The 19539-nt window shown below is 43.6% G+C and overlaps 1 protein-coding gene across 1 annotated transcript in view; it reads right to left on the bottom strand.

The window, feature by feature from the left end:
• The window catches only part of FAAH2 (fatty acid amide hydrolase 2), a 90131-nt gene that overhangs the window by 25959 nt on the left and 44633 nt on the right, over positions 1-19539 (bottom strand). The window contains exon 7 of the mRNA XM_030210354.1: positions 9749-9866. Within this exon, the coding sequence (XP_030066214.1) occupies positions 9749-9866 (118 nt within the window). The remainder of the gene's footprint in view (positions 1-9748; positions 9867-19539) is intronic.

Raw genomic sequence — 19539 nt, 5'->3', positions numbered from 1 at the left:
GGAAGCAGTGGGGCCCCTGGTAGAGTAAGCTTTCAAGGCAGGCGGAGGCAGTTTGCCTGCCAGAATATACACTGAAGTAATCGAATCTTTCAACTAATGAGCAATTGCAGCCTTAGAAGCCAGCATCCCTTTCTTGGGCCCAGCAAACAGGACAAAGAAAATCAGAGTAGTGGAAATCATTACAGTTACGGAAGTGCCAGATGCTTCTGAGACACAGCGTGAGTAAAGTGTGGACTGGGAATGGCTCGACTTTCTCACAAAGGTTTGTTCACTGCCCCTAAACTGTACTGCACATGTCATGTACTAGACTCCAACACTGCTCCAAATCAAGGCAGGTTATGAGTAATAAAACTTTGAGAGAAAGTTGTACATCCCTCTGTGTCATCTTATCACTTTTAGTAATAAAAAATCCTGTGTTCTACATGTTGAGGGTAATTTTTTAAGAGAACAAGAAAAGACACATAGGTGCATACGTTGAGCCTGTTTTATAAAAGCAAAATGTGCCTGTGTATTAGGGGCCACCAGAAATGGGTGTTTTGGTTTTGGCTGAAACTATAACCCCTCCCCCCTGACAGAACACTGCCCCCCACCTCTTCTGACCAAAAGCACTGCCCTCACTCTATCCCCCAGCCCCCCAACAAAGAGCACCACCCTCTCATCATCTGTAGGTCCTCCCCGGGCCTACCTTAGAAGCACTGGTGGTCTAGTGGCTTAGTCAGGGCTGGAGTGATCCTCAGTTGCTCCTGCTCATGCCAGCTCTGCATTCAAAATGGTTGCTGCTAGAAGTCCCAGCAGCTATTTTGAGATTGGAGCCAGCATGGGCAGGAGTGACTGGGGATCACTCCTGTCCTGACTAGGCCACTGAACCACCAGGGCTTCTACAGTTGGCCCAGGGAGGGCCTGCGGGTGCTGAACAATGGTGTTTTGGGTTGGGAGGGGGAGTTTCAGCTGAAACCAAAACAGAACCAAAACTAAAATATAGTCAGCTTCTAACACATATGCCTTTGTAAAATTACCTCAAAGAAAAGAGGTGCACACATTTATGCCTACACTGAGGAAGGTGTGATTTTGTGCCTTTATGTGCTGGTAAAAATAGGTGTATATGCACATATTTTATAAACATATATTAAGTGCCAATCCTACTCTTGCTCCTCTCATTCTCCTCACTGGGAAAGACCCAAGTTTATGTCATATAACAGTAAAAACTATTGGCCAATATTCAATCTCCATGGGGTTTGCAGTTTTGTCTCAATATTAGGTGCCAGCCACTATCTGGATATTGGTGCTAAATATTTGCACATAAATAGCAGAACTGTGATTATCCAGAAATTTGCAATAGTCAGTGCTGTTAGCCTGATAAGCATCTGATAACTGGAGAGGGTTTTTTGCTCTCTAAAGGGGTGTTTTACTAAGGTGTGCTAGCATTTTTAGCTCACACTAAAAATCAGCTGGTACTAAACGATGAGACGCCTATTATATTATGGGCATCTCAGCATTTAGCGCCAGCTGATTTTTAGCGTGACCTAAAAACGCTAGCGCACCTTAGTAAAGCACCCCCTAAGTTTTCCAGATATTCAATGACAGTATCTATCACTACTCTCTGGGTAACTACCCAGGTTCCATCCCCCTACTGCAATCCAGACAGTGACAGGGTGGTCTGCACAGATTTTCAATGGCTTTATCCAGATACATTATCCAGATAATGCCACTGAAAATCTGGGAATGGAACCGATCAGTGGCACTTATTTGGGTAGCAGCACAAGCTGAATATCAGATGGAATGTTTCTGTGCACCAAATTTTTATGCACATGTACCCCCTGGGGAATTTTATAAGATCCTAAATGGGCAAAATATTCATAATAAGTGGAATATAAGAAAGAACAAGAATTAAAGTGGAATACAACAAAGAAACAATCAAAGCTGGATCAACACCTTTAAAAACGAATGGTTCCTTGATAAATATTTGTATGATATTGAAGAAAAACCTGATCAGAATCTGGCACAGCAGTGGAAGAAATCTGGGACAGTTAAAGAAACCGAGGGAACAGTCATGACAGCTTGTGTAGAAAAAATGTTTTGCTGTCAGTAAAAAAATACTGGCAAAAAAATTAGAAAATGAGCACGTCAAAATCTTGTGGGATTTTAAGATATAGACAGAGAGGCATCTTGAACATAATATGGAAAAATTAGGTTTTACCTGATAATTTTCTTTCAATTAGTCCTTCCCACTATTCCAGAACCTCTGGGATAGTTGTGTCCCTCAACCAGCAGTTGGAGAAAGCTCAGGAAACTGAAAACTCAGCTGAGATATCTCTCTCTTCTTATTCAGTCCACCTCCTCGGTATTTACATAGACAAACCGTAAGGATAAACTCAGAACAAAACAACATTAAACTCCTCGCTAATCTAACACTAACCAGACGAGCAAACGTGTGTGGACCTCTCTCATCACTGGACAACTTGGAGAGAATAAGAGATATGCAGGAAGAACCATGCACGGTGAAAGTCGTTATTTGACCCTTTGCTTTGCAACAACTAAACATCTCAGAAACCTCGGGCAGGCCTTTGGAACAGTGGGAAGGACTAATGGAAAGAAAATTATCAGGTAAGATCTAATTTCTCCTTCCATTATGTAGCTTCCCACTATTCCATAACCTGTGGGATATTTATTTTAAAACAATCCCTAGCGTGGGTGGGATCCTGGCACCGCCACCCTGAGCATCAAAGTCCCAAACTGGCTTCCAAACATGCCACAACTCTACCCTGTAATGCTTGGGAAAGGTATGCAGCGTTGACCATGTTGCCACCTTGCAAATATCTGTCGGAGACAGCAAGATGGTCTCTGCCCAGAATGTCGCTGTACACCTCATAGAATGAGCCCACAAAGCCTGAGGAGCATTCTTCCTCAAAACCAAATAAGATGATGTGATAGTCTCCTTCAGTCATCTAGCAATTGTGGGCTTGAAAGCCATGAAGACAAGCCTCTGTTTACCAAAAAGCACAGTCTGTCCATTTGTGAAACTCATTCGTGACTTCCAGATATCTAATGAGGATTCCACACACATCAAGAACCTTGAAGAAAGGATACTGAGTCTCCGCTGTCTCTCTGCGAAAGGACAGAAGCTCCACAGATTGGTTGAGATGAAGTGTTGATACCACTTTGGGAAGAAAGGAAGGAACTGTGCGTAGGGAGACCCCCTGCTCCGAAAAGCGGAGGAAGTGACCCTGATAAGAGAGAGCCTGAAGCTTCAAAACCCTATGTGCCAACGCAACAGCCACCAAAAACACTATCTTTAGCATAAGATCTTTCAAGGAGGCCTTCCGAAGTGGCTCAAAAGGATCTTCTGAAGAGCCCAAAGGACTAAACTAAAGATTCACTCTGGACAGGGCGTACAAAGGGGAGGCCTCAAGCGACTCACTACCTGCAAGAATCGAACAAGATCCAAGTGAGCCGCAAGAGACATGTCCTGTAGTCGGCCCCTGAAACAGGTCAAAGCTGCAACCTGAACTTTTATAGAACCCAACGCCAATCCTATCTGAAGACCTGCCTGGAGAAATGATAGGATGTGTACAATCCAAGCAGAGAAGGGAGAAAGACCGTGCTCAGAATACCAGCCCTCGAATATCCTCCACCCCCTTGCATACGCCGTGGATGCAGAGCATTTCGAATCTTGAAGCAAGGTAGCAATGACTGAATCAGAATAACCTTTTTGTCTCAATACTCAAGCCATAAGACCAAATGGCCTTGGATTTTCCAAGAACACCAAACTTTGCTTCAGTAGACCATGTACCTGCAGAAGACACAGATGATCCCTGTCCAGCAGTTTAATCAGATGCGCTTACCACAGCTTCCGTGGTCGATCTGGAGCTACAAGAATTATTCAACCCCGGTGCAATGTGATCCTTTTTCAACATTCAGCCTACCATGGGCCAAGGAGGAAAGAAATACAGTAGATGTGTCTCCGGCCAGAGATGAAGTAGGGCATCGATCCCCATGGAATCCAGTTCTTGACAACAGCTGAAGAATTTGGGCACTTTGTCATTCCTTTTTGTCACCGTCAAGTCCAGAAGTGAAGAACCCCATCGGTCTACCATCAGCTGAAAACCCTGGCTAGATAGTTCCTATTCTCCTAGGTGCAAGTTGTGCCTGCTGAGAGCCCACCTCCACATTCCAGGATCCAGCAATGTGATGTGCTGACGAGCAGAGAAGATTTTTCTCTGCCCAACTCATCAGGGAGGTAGCCTCTATCACCATCAGATGGCAGTGGGTCCCGCCTTGCTTGTTGATATAGAGGGGCATTTTCGAAAGGGACGTCCATGTTTTGATATGGACGTCCTCGTAAAACGTCCCAATCTAGGGGCGTGGAAACCCGTATTTTCGAAACAAGATGGACATCCATCTTTCATTTCAAAAATACCGTCATGGATGTCCAAATCCTTAAATTTGGTCGTCCCTAGATTTGGTCATTTCTGATTTTCGGCGATAATGGAAACCAAGGATGTCCATCTCAGAAACAACCAAATGCAAGCCATTTGGGCGTGGTCCCCCTGACATGCCAGGACACCAACCGGGCACTCTAGGGGGCACTGCAGTGGACTTCAGAAATTGCTCCCAGGTACATAGCTCCCTTACCTTGTGTGCTGACTCCCCCCCTACCCCACTACCCACAACTGTACACCACTTCCATAGCCCTTACAGGTGAAGGGGGGGGGGCTCCTAGATGTGAGTACAGTGGGTTTGTGGTGGGTTTTGGAGGGCTCGCTGTTTCCTCCACAAGCGTAACAGGTGGGGGGTGGGGAATGGGCCTGGGTCCACCTGTCTGAAGTGCACTGCACCCACTAAAACTGCTCCAGGGACCTGCATATGACATCTAAGGCTGGCACAAAATATTGTTAAAGATATTTTTTGAGGGTGGGAGGGGGTTAGTGACCACTGGGGGAGTAAGTGTGGAGGTCATCCCCGATTCTCTCCGGTGGTCATCTGGTCATTTCGGACACCCTTTTGTGCCTTGGTAATAAGAAAAACACGACCAGATAAAGTCATACAAGTGTTCGTCAGGAACGTCCTTGTTTCTTTCGATTATGGGTCGAGGACGTCCAAGTGTTAGGCATGCCCATGTCCCGCCTTCACTACGCCTGATACACCCCCTTGAACTTTGGCTGTCCCTGCGACGGAAATCATTTGGGGAAGTCCAAAATCGGCTTTCGATTATACCGATTTGGACGACCCCGTGAGAAGGACGCTCATCTTCCGATTTATGTCGAAAGATGGGCGTCCTTCTCTTTCGAAAATGAGCCCGATAAGCTACCACTGTCATATTAGTGAAGAAAATTCAGACAGGGAGATTCTTGTTCTATCCAGGTGCCCTGTGCCAGATAGAACATGTAATGATTTCCCAAACCTGACTTACTGTCGTCCGTTGTCACCACCTCCCATTGTGCTATCAGAAAGGGAGCTCCGATGGTCAAATTCCCAGGCAACAACCACCACCGCATACTCCACCTGGCAACTAGTGTCCAAGGAAGATGAAGGTCATACTTCTGTGATATCGGAGACCAGCGGTTGAGAAGAGATTCCTGCAATGGCCGTTTCCTGTAATGGCCGCATATCAGCCCTTCCCCATGTAACCACTTTCATCACCACAGTCATTGACTCCAGAACCTGGACAGAGTCCCAGACCCTAGGACTGCCTTAACTGAGGAGAAGATGAATCTTGAACCAACTTTGACCTCCTGAAGAGAAGAGTGGACCAGCCTCACATCATTGCGAGCTCGGGAGGCATTGAGTGCTCAAGTTAACTGAGAGGACTTCCTGTTTGCATGAAAGGAAGATTGGTTTGCCTGAAAGCGGGACTTCTGACCATATTGCTGACGAACAGAAGCTTTCGGCTTATCCTCCGGTAACCGCTGTAGCTTAGTTTCCCTCAGTTCTTTCACCAAGTTACTGAGATCTTCTCCAAATAGCCACTTGCCCCAAAATGGCAGTTTAACTAGACGTGACTTTGATGCTGCATCCACTGCCCTCTGCCACAACCAGAGTTGCTGACGTCCCATGACAGCCAAAGATATATGTGGGCCATACCATGTTATAAATAGCATCCATCAAGTAGGCCAACTATGCTTCCAGCTGGGTATTATGGTGCCCTTCTTGTGCTGCAGACTGCTGATGCCACTTCAGACATGCTATTGCCATGAACGAGCTGCACACTGTCTCTTGAAGGCCCAAAGAGGCCACTTCAAAGGCTTGCTTCAGTGAGCTTCCATCTTCCTATCCTGTAGGTCTTTTAGGGCAATGCCCCCTTCCACTGGCAAGGTGATCTTCTTAATCACCACTGTAACAAGAGAGTCCATCCTGGGAAACTGCAATTTATCGTTCTCCTCTGTAACTAACGGGTACTGCTGATTCATGGCTCTTCCCATTCTCAGCCCCCGTGTCCGGTGAAACCCATTCTGCTGTAATCAGGTCCCAAATGTCTGAATGCATCAAGAAGGCTTTAGAAGAATCTTTAAACACCCTCTCGATTGATGAAGATGCAACAACTAACACTGAAGCAGAAGGCTCCTCAATGGAAAGCACCGCCAGTACCTCAGAAATAAGGGTACTGAGCTCCTCTTTATGAAACAACCTCAGTACTTTCAGATCATCCCCCTCCTCAGGAGGGAGCTACCCCTCCTCTAATGGCTCCTTCAACAATGGCTCCTCTGAACAGACCGAGGCCACATCAGATAAGGAGGGAGAAGAGATAGCCTCATCTACCCACACCTAGAAATCTAAATGAAATCTCTTAGGAGCTGGAGGGGCAGTGAGGTGAGAAACTGAAGCACCTTGCAAAATCTCTGACTGTCCCTACTTCAGTAACTAGGCCTAGTATAAGAGCAATATAAATTCTGGAGAAAACAAAAATCCCAATGCAGCTGAATGTTCTATCAGGCCCTGAGGCTGTAAAATGGCGGTTGTGCTCCACATATGATCAGACAGAGGTTGTTCCTTACTGCCAGTCCGCCCTGACAAAATGGCGCATATTCCCTCACTCTCCTGCATCAAACTGCACACAAGCCCTGCCCGAGAGCCCGAAGTCTCTGGCATATTTGGATGCTGTGCCAAACTGAAGACGTACTGCCACCAACCATTTCCTCTGCATCCCGTGGGATTCCTGGCTTGCACCCAATGCAGTGCCTCGACGCCAGCCAGCGAGTTCCACAGCGGTAACACCGCTTAACTGCCTGTGCAGGAGTCGCCATTCACTCCGATTGTCACAAACAGAGCACAATGCGGAAACTAAGCGGATCCCTCCCCTGCAGCAAGTAGAACTTGCAGCCTTCCAAGTGGATCAGAGTCAAACTTTAGTTGAACTTATTACTGCCAGCTGCTCCCCCCAAGCTCACAGTCTCCACAAATCTTACTCCAGATGAAAAAGAATCAGGACTGATACTGTGTCTCATGCTCTCCAGGAAACCTCTTTCCTTCTCCATTCTTTTTTTTTTTTTTTCAAAGGTTATTATACTGGAAAGGAGAGCTCCACAGGAAACTGGGGAGAGTTGAAGGGAGGGAGGGAGGGATTAAAACAGGTTTGGACAAGTTCCTGGAGGAAAAGTCCATATTCTGCTATTGAAATTGACATAGCGAAGCCACTGCTTATCCTGGGATTGGTAGCATAGAATGTTGCTACTATTTGGGTTTCTGCCAGATACTTGTGATCTGGATTGGCCACTGTAAGGAAACAGGATACTGGGCTAGATGGACCACTGTTCTGACCCAGTATGGCTATTCTTATGTTCTAAGTAAATTGGGATCTGAAGACCTCCAGATATGACTCTGCAGATTTAAGCCACCTGCAAAGGTCAACTGGGGACCAGTTGACCAAATGTACCAGCAACAGAACCAGAGGATAAAAAAAGGTGTCCACCCACCTGCTGGACATAGAAAATATTGAGCAGCTGGACTGGATGCCAATAGAGATATGGCTCAGCTCAGTTTTCAGTTCTCTATCGCCACCTGCTGTTTAATGGAAACATCTATTCCACAGGTTCTGGAATAGTGAGAAACTATGTAATGGAAATCACAGTTATTGAAACAAAAACGTATGGTTCATAAATGTGGCAATACCAGGAGATGCTAGAATTGATTTAAAACAAATTAAAAAAATAAAGTATCAGGGTTTTCAGATTGAATTAAAAAGATTATGGAGGAAAAAAAAACTAACTCTAATACCAACTTTAATAGGATCTCTGGGAGCTATACAAAGGGATTCACCAACATTTGGAAACTTTACACCCACTGGACTACACCACTGATTTTGCAAAAACAAAACTCACCGTATTTAGTACTATTTACATATTGCAGTGCTATCTCCATTATTGTTAGATCCTTGGTTAACATCCAAATCACAAAAGAAAAACCAGTCTGGGATTGTGTCATTCAACTGAAGAATGATCTGATTATTATTATTACACTGGAATTAAGAATTGGTAAGTACTTAATCTTGCTACATGTATTTGTTCATGCATTTTTTTAATTTTGTATGTTTAACTGTTACCCAATTAGATGATAGGCGGGCTATAGGTGTAATGAATAAATAAATAAATAAATAAATATTGTTTTAAGTAGACAGAAGAAACTCCAGCCCACTTAAATAATGGTCAGGGGACCGGCCACCAATATTCAGCAGCTCTTAACCAGGCAGAGATATTTAGGAGGCCTTTTTTTCCACGCTAAGTGTACATTAGCAATTAATGCAATTTAGCAAAGAGACCCCTTTGAGAATTATGCTCATAAATTGGCCTCTTTGAGAATTTACTAGGGCTGAGTACTGTAAATTTCACTAAACTCTTTCATTTAGGAGCAGAAAAAGAGGGAGAATTTAGGAAAGGAAAGGAAATTAGGAGCTTAGCACTGATTTTCAGTACAAGGCTCATAAATCTAGGCAAACGAATGGCAGTCCTAAATTTATAAGCATAACTTTTAAGCTCCTAAATTAAAATAAATTTTCAGCTGAAGTGTTATGCTCCTATGTTTGGCTGAAAATAGGATGCAAATTTAGGAGGCTAACTTGGGAGCATAAATTTAGGCGCTCAGTAATTTCCACATATTGGGCCAAGGATATCTAATTCAAAAAAGATCTTTTTTAAAATCACATTTTGAAACCTCATCAAAATGCACAGATTTGGATAATTTACATTTAGAACAGCAGATAAAAAAGGCAGTTTGGGGGAGGGGCATTCTTGGGAGATTACTTACGCTATTTTATACTTCCAGTTCAGATAGAACAAAGCAGGGATCCAGTACTATGCGCTTCCACTAGCAGCCAGCAGAGGATTTTTTTCTCTTTCTTTTAGATCCACACATAACTAACTTAGTCCAGTTATTTCAGCCACAGACATCAATCGGTATCTAGCATACAAGCAGCTTCCAGAACCTTGAAATCATGGGTCCAAAATGCAGCCAATAGGAGTCACCACTGCAGGATGACTATGACTCATCTCTCCTTCCATGGACTGTGGAAGGTCAGGGAGTGGTAATCCTGCTCCCAGAATCAAACCCAGGTAGGTATTCCATATGGCAATGCACAAGACAGCTACTGAGCCACCTGGCTGGCCCTAAAAATGGACATTCCTTGACCAGAAATGTGGGTATCTTCTTATGGCATGACAGGCAGCCATCTTAACAGGTGGCAGAGATGAACATGAGCAACACCAGCAGAATTCCTGTGAGCAAGGGATTACTAATCAGTAAGTATGTTCCTACTCACCCTTCTGTGGGCCTGAATAATCTCCTGATCAACAGGAGACACAAACATTGAACCCCCATCATGCTCCATAGAGTAGAATTTTATATCCATAAGCGATACTTCCTTGTCTAGCTTCAGTCTACATGGTAAAACACAACATATTTAGTACCACCTTAAAACAGCAAAATCAATATATATTTTACATATTCACCATATCCTTTCTATAGGGAGCTTCATGAGAGTTGGGCAAATAGAATATTATAGCAAGGTGTTGTTACATTGGGGATGAAATACTTGGCAGGCTAGCTACAGAGCTATATATCAAGGACTATTCTCTTTGATTTCAAAATGCTACACTAGCAACAGGTTGGTACTCCCAAAGTATAAATGCAGCAAGAACAGCTGAAAATTACTACAACCAATGACCAAACCATGATAAGTATTCCTGCCTACAAAACAGTCAGCTATCACAAATAATAACACGCAGAGCAGAACACCTGGAGGGACATTTTGCACCATCAAAGAGCTGAAGACTAAAGGAGTAGCCCAGTGGTTAGAGCACTAAGCTTCACCTCCAAAGGTGCCCAGTTTAAATCCTACTGTTGTTCCTTGTGATCTTGGGCAAGTCACTTAGGGCTCTTTAATTAAACTGCATTAGCGATTCCTGTTTGGCAAATGAGAGGAAACCCATTCAATTCCTATGGGCTTCCTCTCATTTGCAGCACCGGGAATCGCTAGCGTGGTTTAGTAAAAGAGGCCCTTAACCCTTCATTGCCTTAGCAACAAAAGTTATTTATTTATTGAGATTTAATAACTGCTTTTATGAAGAGATTCACCCAAGATGGTGTACAAATTAGATTGTGAGCCCTAAAAGACAGGGAAATACCTAGTGTACCCCAATGAAACTCAGCTTGAGCTACTATTGAAAAAGGTGTGAGTAAAATCCAAATTAAAAATAAGGGAGATTTTTCCTTTTTTTTTTTTTGTATCACACTGGAAGTTGACCAATTTCTACTGGTTTTGGTCATATGCCCACAGAGTTAGGGAAAAATGGATATCTTGTATTAACACAGGAGAGTGCAAAGCATATTTGATATGTCTGTTACACTGACTTTTGTACTTATGAATTTGTTCAGAACTGGAAAATAGAATGTTGCTTTGCATTTCTTGCAAATTTTCAATAAAACTTTTCAAAAAACAGTTTGAGAGAAACTAGAAAAAAAATAATGAACAATTTTCAAAGGAATTTACTCAGGTAAACAGAGGTTCACCCAGGAAGCTTGCCATGACTAAAAATTAAATCCCTCAGACTTGGGATTTCACCTAGTAATCTGATTTTGCTTGCAACATCCAGGTATGAAACGAGACACCCAGACTGGGATGTTCAAACTGTGCCATGTATTTTGCTGAACATGGAGCCTTTTTAAAATACACCTAATGCTGCGGAAATATGTGTGTATTTGGTGGCACATACACAGAGAATGGCCACGTTACAGAAATAAAAAAAAAGCAGCACCCTGCAAGACCTTAAACATATAAATGGTGGATTTTGCAAACTTACTCATATAAATGGCATCACTTACACGTGCAACTACTGGGGTTTACCAAACTGCATATCGAAAAGAAGCCAATTATGGAGTCCAGAATTCTGTCTCTAAAAGTGACAAATTTGGTTCTCAAGTGCCTAGCAAATACCTTTTGCTAACCAAGCTTGTTTTCAAATGCTAGCAGCCAGTAGAGCAGAAAACCATCCACTATAAATGCCCAGTTTCTGCTGAATGCCAGACTCAAAGAGTGCTTCCTCCCAATCTCCTCCTCCTTTCACTGCTGCCATGGCTTGCACTAGACCACCTCAAGGTCTGCAGTAGTGATACGAGGACCAGAAGGCAGTGCAGGACCTCCTACTTGCATGCACGCTGTCAGCTTTGCAGGTTCCTGCCACCTAGAACACAGACTGTCTGTTTCTTTGAGGACAGGATGCTGCAGAGCCATCAACACACATGCTGGTGAGCAGCCCTGCTCCGCTTTCTGGTCTTCATATTACCACTGTAGGTCTTCAGGTGGTCCAGTAGGGCCGCAGGGAAAGGAGCTGCATCAGGTGTCAGGGATGTTTGGAACAGAGATGGAGGAGCATGAAATAAGGACCCAAGGAAAAGATGCTAAACCACCAGGCCAGAAGAAGAGAATAAGGACACAGAAGAAGATAGGGAGATAAAGAGGAGATGATGGATTGGGGGTGGGGATACTGGACATGGGGGAAAGAATGGGAGGAGATTCTAGACAGGGATAGAAAACGGGAGATGCTAGGCATGGGAAGACAGAGAGAAAATGCTGGACATAGGAGAAAATAAAAACAAGGGCACAGAGGGAAGATGCTGCACATGGGAGATGATACAGACAGGGATAGAGAAGGGAGATAAAAATAAAGACAGGAGATGCTGGGCACGGAGGGAGAATAAGGACAGGGACAGAGAAGGGAGATGCTGGACACGTGGGGTGAGAATAAAGGCAGGCACACAGAGGGGAGATGCTGGACAGTTACATAGCTAAATGTTGTACCTACATAGTAACATAGTAGATGACGGCAGAAAAAGACCTGCACGGTCCATCCAGTCTGCCCAAGAAGATAAATTCATATGTGCTACTTTTTTTTATTTGTACTGTCCTCTTCAGTGCACAGACCGTATAAGTCTGGCCAGCCCTATCCCCGCCTCCCAACCACCAGCTCTTGCACAGACCGTATAAGTCTGCCCAGCACTATCCCTGCCACTCACCACCGGCTCTGGCACAGACCGTATAAGTCTGCCCAGCACTATCCCTGCCACCCACCACCGGCTCTGGCACAGACCGTATAAGTCTGCCCAGCACTAGTCCCCCCTCCCAACCACCAGCCCCAGCACAGACGGTATATGTCTGCCCACACTAGCTCCGCCTCCCAACCACCAGCTCTGCCACCCATTCTAGGCTAAGCTCCTAGGCTAAGCTACACTCCATGTGGGTTATACCCTCTATGCCTTTCAGAGTTCTACCTGCCACTTCATGAGGGTCACATCCTCTATGCCTCTACAGCTTCATGTCATGTCCTCTAATTCCATAGCTTTGCTTCTTTGAAAAAAAATGTATCTGTTCATTAATTCCTTTCAAGTATTTAAATGTCTGTATCATATCTCTCCTGTCCTTCCTCTCCTCTACAGTATACACATTCAGGTCTTCAAGTCTCTTCTCATATGTCTTCTGGTGTCGACCCATTTCAATTTGGTCACTCTCCTCTTAACCACTTCAAGTATATCCTTAAAGTGATATGGCCTCCAAAACTCAGCACAGTGCTCCAAGTGGAGCCTCATGAATAACTTGTACGGGGACATTATCACCTGTTCCTTTATGCTGGTTATGCCTCTCCTAAGCAGACTAGCATCCTTCTGACTTTGGCCACTGCCTTGTCATATTGTTTTGTCACTTTGACATCCTCAGACACTATCACCTCAAGGTCTCTTTCCTGGTCTGTGCACATCAGCCTCTTTTCTCCTATAATATACAACCACCTTGGATTTCTGCACCTAAAAAGCATCACTCTGCCCCTTCTTCACATTAAAACCTTAACTGCCAAGTATTAGCCTATGCTTCTTATTTTTGTAGATCACTTCTCATGTTGTCCACTCCCTGTGGGAGGTCCATGTGTCATGCACAAAAAGGCAAACTTTTCCTTCTAACTCTCTGGCAATATCACTCACAGATACTGAACAGAATCAGTTCCAGGACCAATCCCTGAGGTACTCCACTACCCACCTTTCTTTCATCTATGTGAATTCCATTTACCACCATCTCTGTTAGTCAAGCAATTTTTTGATCCATTTCACCACCTTCGGACCCATGCCTATGCTGAACAGTTTATTCATAAGCCTTTTATAAGGAACCATATCAAAAGCTATTCTGAACTCTAAGTATATTGCATCCAGTGTATGTCCTCAACAATATTCACTCTCTGCTGTCTCCTTTCTAAGCTGTTTAGTCTTTCAAATGCAGAATCTCAAATAACATAAAATTACAATCAGATCGGAGAAAAGATAACTGAGGGAAAATATGATATAGGGATATAAAATAATGAGTGGAATGGAACGGGTAGAAGTGAATCGCTTGTTTACTCTTTCTAAAAATACTAGGACTAGGGAGCATGCAATGAAACTACAAAGTAATACATTTAAAACAAATTGGAGAAAATATTTCTTCACTCAATGTGTAATTAAACTCTGGAATTCGTTGCCAGAGAATATAGTAAAAGCAGTTAGCTTAGCAAGGTTTAAAAAGATTTGGCTAGCTTCCTAAAAGAAAAGTTCATAAGTCATTATTAAAATGGACTTGGAGAAAATCCACTGCTTATTTCTAGGATATGCAGCATAAAATGTATTGCACTGTTTTGGGATCTTGCCAGGTACTTGTAATCTGAAGGATGCTGGGCTAGATGGACCTTTGGTCTGTCCCAGTATAGTACTTTTGTTCCTATGCAAATGATTAATGTAAGGATAATATTTAATCACATTCACATATAAAAACATATAAGTAGTTAAAATCATAAAATATGGTGGGTTACAACAGAACATAAACAATGTTACTAGAAATGCAATCACATTCCACTGTCAGCCTGTTATACCTGAATAAGTATGAAATGCCTGACATATTTTAGTGAGATGCCTGCCTTCAGGGGCTTTATATAAATTAGGTATGATTTTAACTATTTATATATTTTTTATGTATGGATGCAATTTTATATTATTCTTGTATTAATCATTTTTATATGAACATTTGAAGACTCTTACCTGATTACTTTTCACATCTACATTTAAGCATGCCTAAATGCGGCACTTACACGTGTAACTTACAGAATACTGTAAGTTATGCACATAAATGTTAGAATCGCCCATGCCTGTACCCTGTGAACACCCCTTTGCATTTATGCACTAACCCCCGGATTCTATAAAGGTCGCCCAAATTTGGGTGCCCAAAACAATTAATGGGCTCCAATGATTTAATTATTGGAGCTAACAAGCACTGAATTGACACTAATTATGATTTGGGTGCCAATCTGGCTACATGCTATTCTGTAACAATGGGTGCCCAAATTGGATTGCATGCAACTCAAAAGGGGGCGTGGCCATGGGAAGGTCAGGGGTGTTCACAAAAGATGCATGAAGTGTTACAGAAGAGCGGGAATCTGCCCCCAATTTGCACACCAGGATTCAGCTGGCATAAGTCCTTGCGCCTAAAATTAAGTGCCGAATTCAACACTCAACACTATTCTATAAAGAGTGTTCATCCCAGAGCGCCAGGTTTCGGTGCAATTTATAGAATCTGGCCCTAAGCAATTTGCACACTTAAATTATAGAATAGCACAGAGTGCTCAACTAACACTTGCAAGCTTAAGCGCTAATATTCTATAAATATAAGCACACAAAAGGAGAAATTAAATCTTACCTGTTAATTTGCTTTCCTTTAGTCCCTACAGACTGGCCTAGACAGATGGGTTATGCACTCCTACTAGCAGATATGTGGAGACTGAACACTACAGAATTCTGGTGGAGCCTATAAGTTAGCTGTGCATGCCCCTCCCAGAGTCAGTATGAATGTAACAAGCAGAAAGAACTAGCAAACAGAATAAAAACCAACAAATCTCCCCTAACCCTTCTCTTCCATGGCTTCAAAATCCCACATGATGTGCAGGAACACTGCGCTGCAAAGGAAGCAGCTGCCTCAAACAGCAAGAGCAGTCACAAAGAATCTGCTGCTGCAAATGAGCTGTACAACACTCTTTGGTTCCTTTTCTACTCTCCATGAAGAAAGCTCTCTCTATCGCTTATGGAGAGTTTGTTTGGGGTTTTTTTTTCCATCCAAAAGGCAGCACCTCCTCAGGAAGTACACCAAAACAAATCCCCGTGGAGATAACAACCAAAAACACTGAAAGCTAAATCACAACATAATGGGCAGGTTTTCAGCCGGTCTAGAGGGACTGAAGGAAAGCAAATTTTCAGGTAAGGTCTAATTTCTCCTTCCTTAGCGTCCCTCCAGACCAACCTAGACGGATGGGAATTACCAAAGCAGTCAGCATTAAGGGTGGGACCCTCTGAACAATGACTCTACTATCCAAGCCCCAAAAGCAGCGTCCTGACAATCGAGGACACCTACGCAGTACTGCCTAGCAAAGGAATGCAAAAAGGACCAGCCTGCCGCTCTACAAATCTCCTGTGGCGGTATCAAAGTCTCTCCACCCATAAACCTGCCTGCCCTCTGATAGAATGTGTTTTAAGGGCATCTAGGACCACCCTGTGTAATAAAAGTGAATTTTAAAGATGTTTTTCAACTCTGCCTTGATCGGCCAGTGCACTTGGGGTCTGTATTTTTGAAAATGATTGTTTAACTTTGATTGTGTGAAAATAAGTTGGAATGTAGAAGATAAGACACAGCTCTAATTAATTTGGTATGTGAAGGGAGAGGTGGAGCCTGTTTCAAATTCAGACTGGCCACCTGGACTGAGAAACATGTGACCACATTCCCACAGTATGGCTTGTTTACCAAAACAGAGAAATTCTCAAGCATTCTGTAATTTTCCTTAGCTCTGAACATGAGTTCTAAGCCTAATAAAAAAAGGGGGCCTCTTACAGTGAAGCTTAGAGCTCATCTGTGAGTACATACTGCGCAGAGAATCATATTTCCTGGTCAAATAAACTCCTGGCTTTCGCTGTGAACAGGGCCCCCCCCCAAGCTGATAAGAGCCTCGGTGATGTAAGGACCAGTGATGTAATGATTATTTATATGATGTGTGTATAGATATGATGTACGTATAGTGTATTGCTTCTTTTCCTGGTCTAGGAACTCCTAGCATTGCTTGGATGTAGGGACCAGTGATGTAATGATTGTTTATAGATAGGTATTGTTTAATTATAGATAGATCTTTTCAGTTATATAGCTAATCATTGTGTATATATCTTAATCATTGCGTACTTTAGAACCTCTAATGAAAGTCTCATTTACCTAATACGAATCCAAAAGAATCCACAGTAATTACTGAGTAGTCTGTGTCAGTGAAGCAGGCTATAAAACCAGGGCAGTACACCCTGCACCAAGAAGGTAAGCCGAAGCAATGGCTTCTTTAATCCAATGTGCTATGGTAGCCTGAAACACCAATAGGTCCTTTCTCTGACCAGCTAACATAATAAACCATCTATCCTGACCAAGGTACAAAACTGGCTCTCCAGGTCAATTCCCTACTGCAGGGAACATGACCGAGGCACAAAATAGTCTGCAGTCTCTTCACTACTAGAACTCCAGGACACTTCCCTACTTCAGGGGGGAAAAAAAGACTAAGGCACAAAACAGTCTGCAGACAGCATCAATCATATATGGAAAATGTTGCATACTCTGTTGGCAGAAAAAAATCGCTAAGGCCTAATCACAATCAAATCTTCAAGAAAGGAATTGGAAAACGTGGGGGAGAGCTGTATGATGAAACTGCAGTATTCACCTAAATGTGAGATGTAGAGGCCAGCTGTATTATGAACCTCTACTCAAGGTACTGCATCTTCTGCAAGGAGAAACACCACCAAGTCTATGAAGGAAAGATTTTGCTGAAGCCTTAAAGGCAAAGGTGACTCGGCAAGAATCAACCTAGGCAGAGCAGAATGAAAAAGAAAAATTCTAGAGCAAAAAAGAAGTTACCTACCAAAAGTGACAGTAATGTAACCTGTAAACACCTATGAAGAAATGCCAGCTCCTCCCCAAAAAAGAAAAAATATTTCTAATCTATAACAGGGCTACAGGTAGCTGAAAAGAATGAAAATCTAGCTGGTACTAGAAGATACCGCGGTGCTAACACTGCCACTACTCATCTCAGCGGACACTGCCTGGGAGATTGCTACTACAGGGTTGCTGCCATCGCAGCCGCCGTCGGTTTGGCTGCAGCACTGGGGGAAGGCTATGCATCCACGGGGGCTGCTCTGAAAAATCAGCAGGAGCTTTGCTCTCTGCCACCGCAGGACAGGACCGGGAGGGGGGAAGCAGTAGAGGAAAGCATCCAGGGAGGTGGGTGCCACTATCAGCCCCCCCCTTCAAAAAAAAGAAGGAGCGTTGCTCTCTCCCACCGCGGGACAGGACCCGGGTGGGGGGGGAGGCTGTAGAGGAAAGCATCTCGGGAGGTTGAGCGCATCTCGGGGGGTTGAGCGCTACTACCGCCCCCCCCGCCCCCCCAACAAAAGAAGCAGGAACGTTGCTATCTGCCACTGCGGGACAGGACTGGGGGGAGGCTGTAGAGCAAAGCGCCCAGGGAGGGTGCTTCTACCGGCCCCCCTCTTAACAAAAGAAGCAAATGCATTACTCTCTGCCCCCGGAGGAGAGAAGTGGAGACTGTAGAGGAGAGTACAGGGGGCTGTGTGGAGGACAGCATGGAGAGGGGTTATGTACAGAGTATGGAAGAGCCTCAGGGAAAGTGTCTGTAGAAGAGGGGGACGGAGCAAGATGGTGGCACGCTAAGTTCCCTGTGAGAGTCCTCTCTATGCTAGCTGTGCTGTTTTTAGATCTGTTTCTTTTGCTTCTAAACAACTATGCCTCACACTAAATGGTAGGGCTCAGTGAAGGTCAATACCCCGATGACCAGAACGTCATCACCCACGCAGTAGAGCATTGAGAGATTTACTACGTGGCATCCCACCTTGCATGGAGTCAGAGAGGATCCTGCTGTAGTCTCGGCTCAAGGAGAAGCCGAGACCTTGGGACTGGACGTAACACTTTCACCTCCAACCTACCGCCGCATCCAGCCGGGCCTGACCCACGAGGAAGTGCTTCCATCCGTGAAGTGGATAACGGAGGCTTTCAACATCGGGGTCTCGCGTTTGAGGACCCGGCAGAAGTTCGGAGAACGTCGGTTCTTCCGATAGCACATGAAACAACAAAGGTCATTTCTGCGGCGGTTACACTGGACTCCATTTGGAGTACACTCCAGCACTTGGATCAGACCGTGTTGAATTCTGCTAGTCGAATAGAGACGCTTGTGAGTACTGTTGAAAATTTATCCACAGCATTTATTAATATGAAAAATAAAGTTAATGGGAGAATAGATACTATAAATGATGAAGTTAAAAAAGTGAAAGAAACTTCGGGACAGCTGATAAAAGATAATGTGATAATGCATCGAAAAATGGAACAATTTGAAAACTATAACCGAAGGTTAAACCTTCGATTACTGAATTTTCCACGTGTGCCTGTTTATACTCCTATGGGGGTATTCAAAAGATATCTTATTGAAAACTTAAAATTTTCCCCAGAATCTATTCCCCCTTTAAACAAAATTTATTATTTGCCTAATAAGAAAAATGAGGAGGATCAGCAGAAGTCACCACAAATTCAAGAAGAACTGAATATTTCGGAAATTTTGGAAACATCTTCAATTTCAGTAACCGAGAGACAAACCTTGCTTGTTTCATTTGTATTTGATCAAGAAGCTGTGAGAAGATTAGCCTTAAAGAACTTACAAGCATTATTTTATGGGGGGAAAATATGGGTTTTCTCCGATGTGACTAAGCAAACCCAGGAGAGAAGAAAAGCTTTTCTTGCGTTAAGAACCGAGACTATAGCTATAGGGGCATCATTTAATTTGAATTACCTCTGTAAATATAATGTTAAATATTTGGGAACAAAATATGTGTTTTTTCTTCCAGAGCAGTTCTAATATTTCATAGAGCAAAAAAGAATATGAGACTGCAGGATTTATACGGTTAGGATCTAAGATATGGGAAGAATGAAAATAATTAAGGTGGATGTACGTGTTA

This window comes from Microcaecilia unicolor, chromosome 7 (assembly GCF_901765095.1).
Source record: "Microcaecilia unicolor chromosome 7, aMicUni1.1, whole genome shotgun sequence".
Classification (NCBI taxonomy): domain Eukaryota; kingdom Metazoa; phylum Chordata; class Amphibia; order Gymnophiona; family Siphonopidae; genus Microcaecilia; species Microcaecilia unicolor.
Note: the sequence above shows the minus strand (reverse complement) of the source record. Positions and strands in the feature narration are given on the sequence as shown.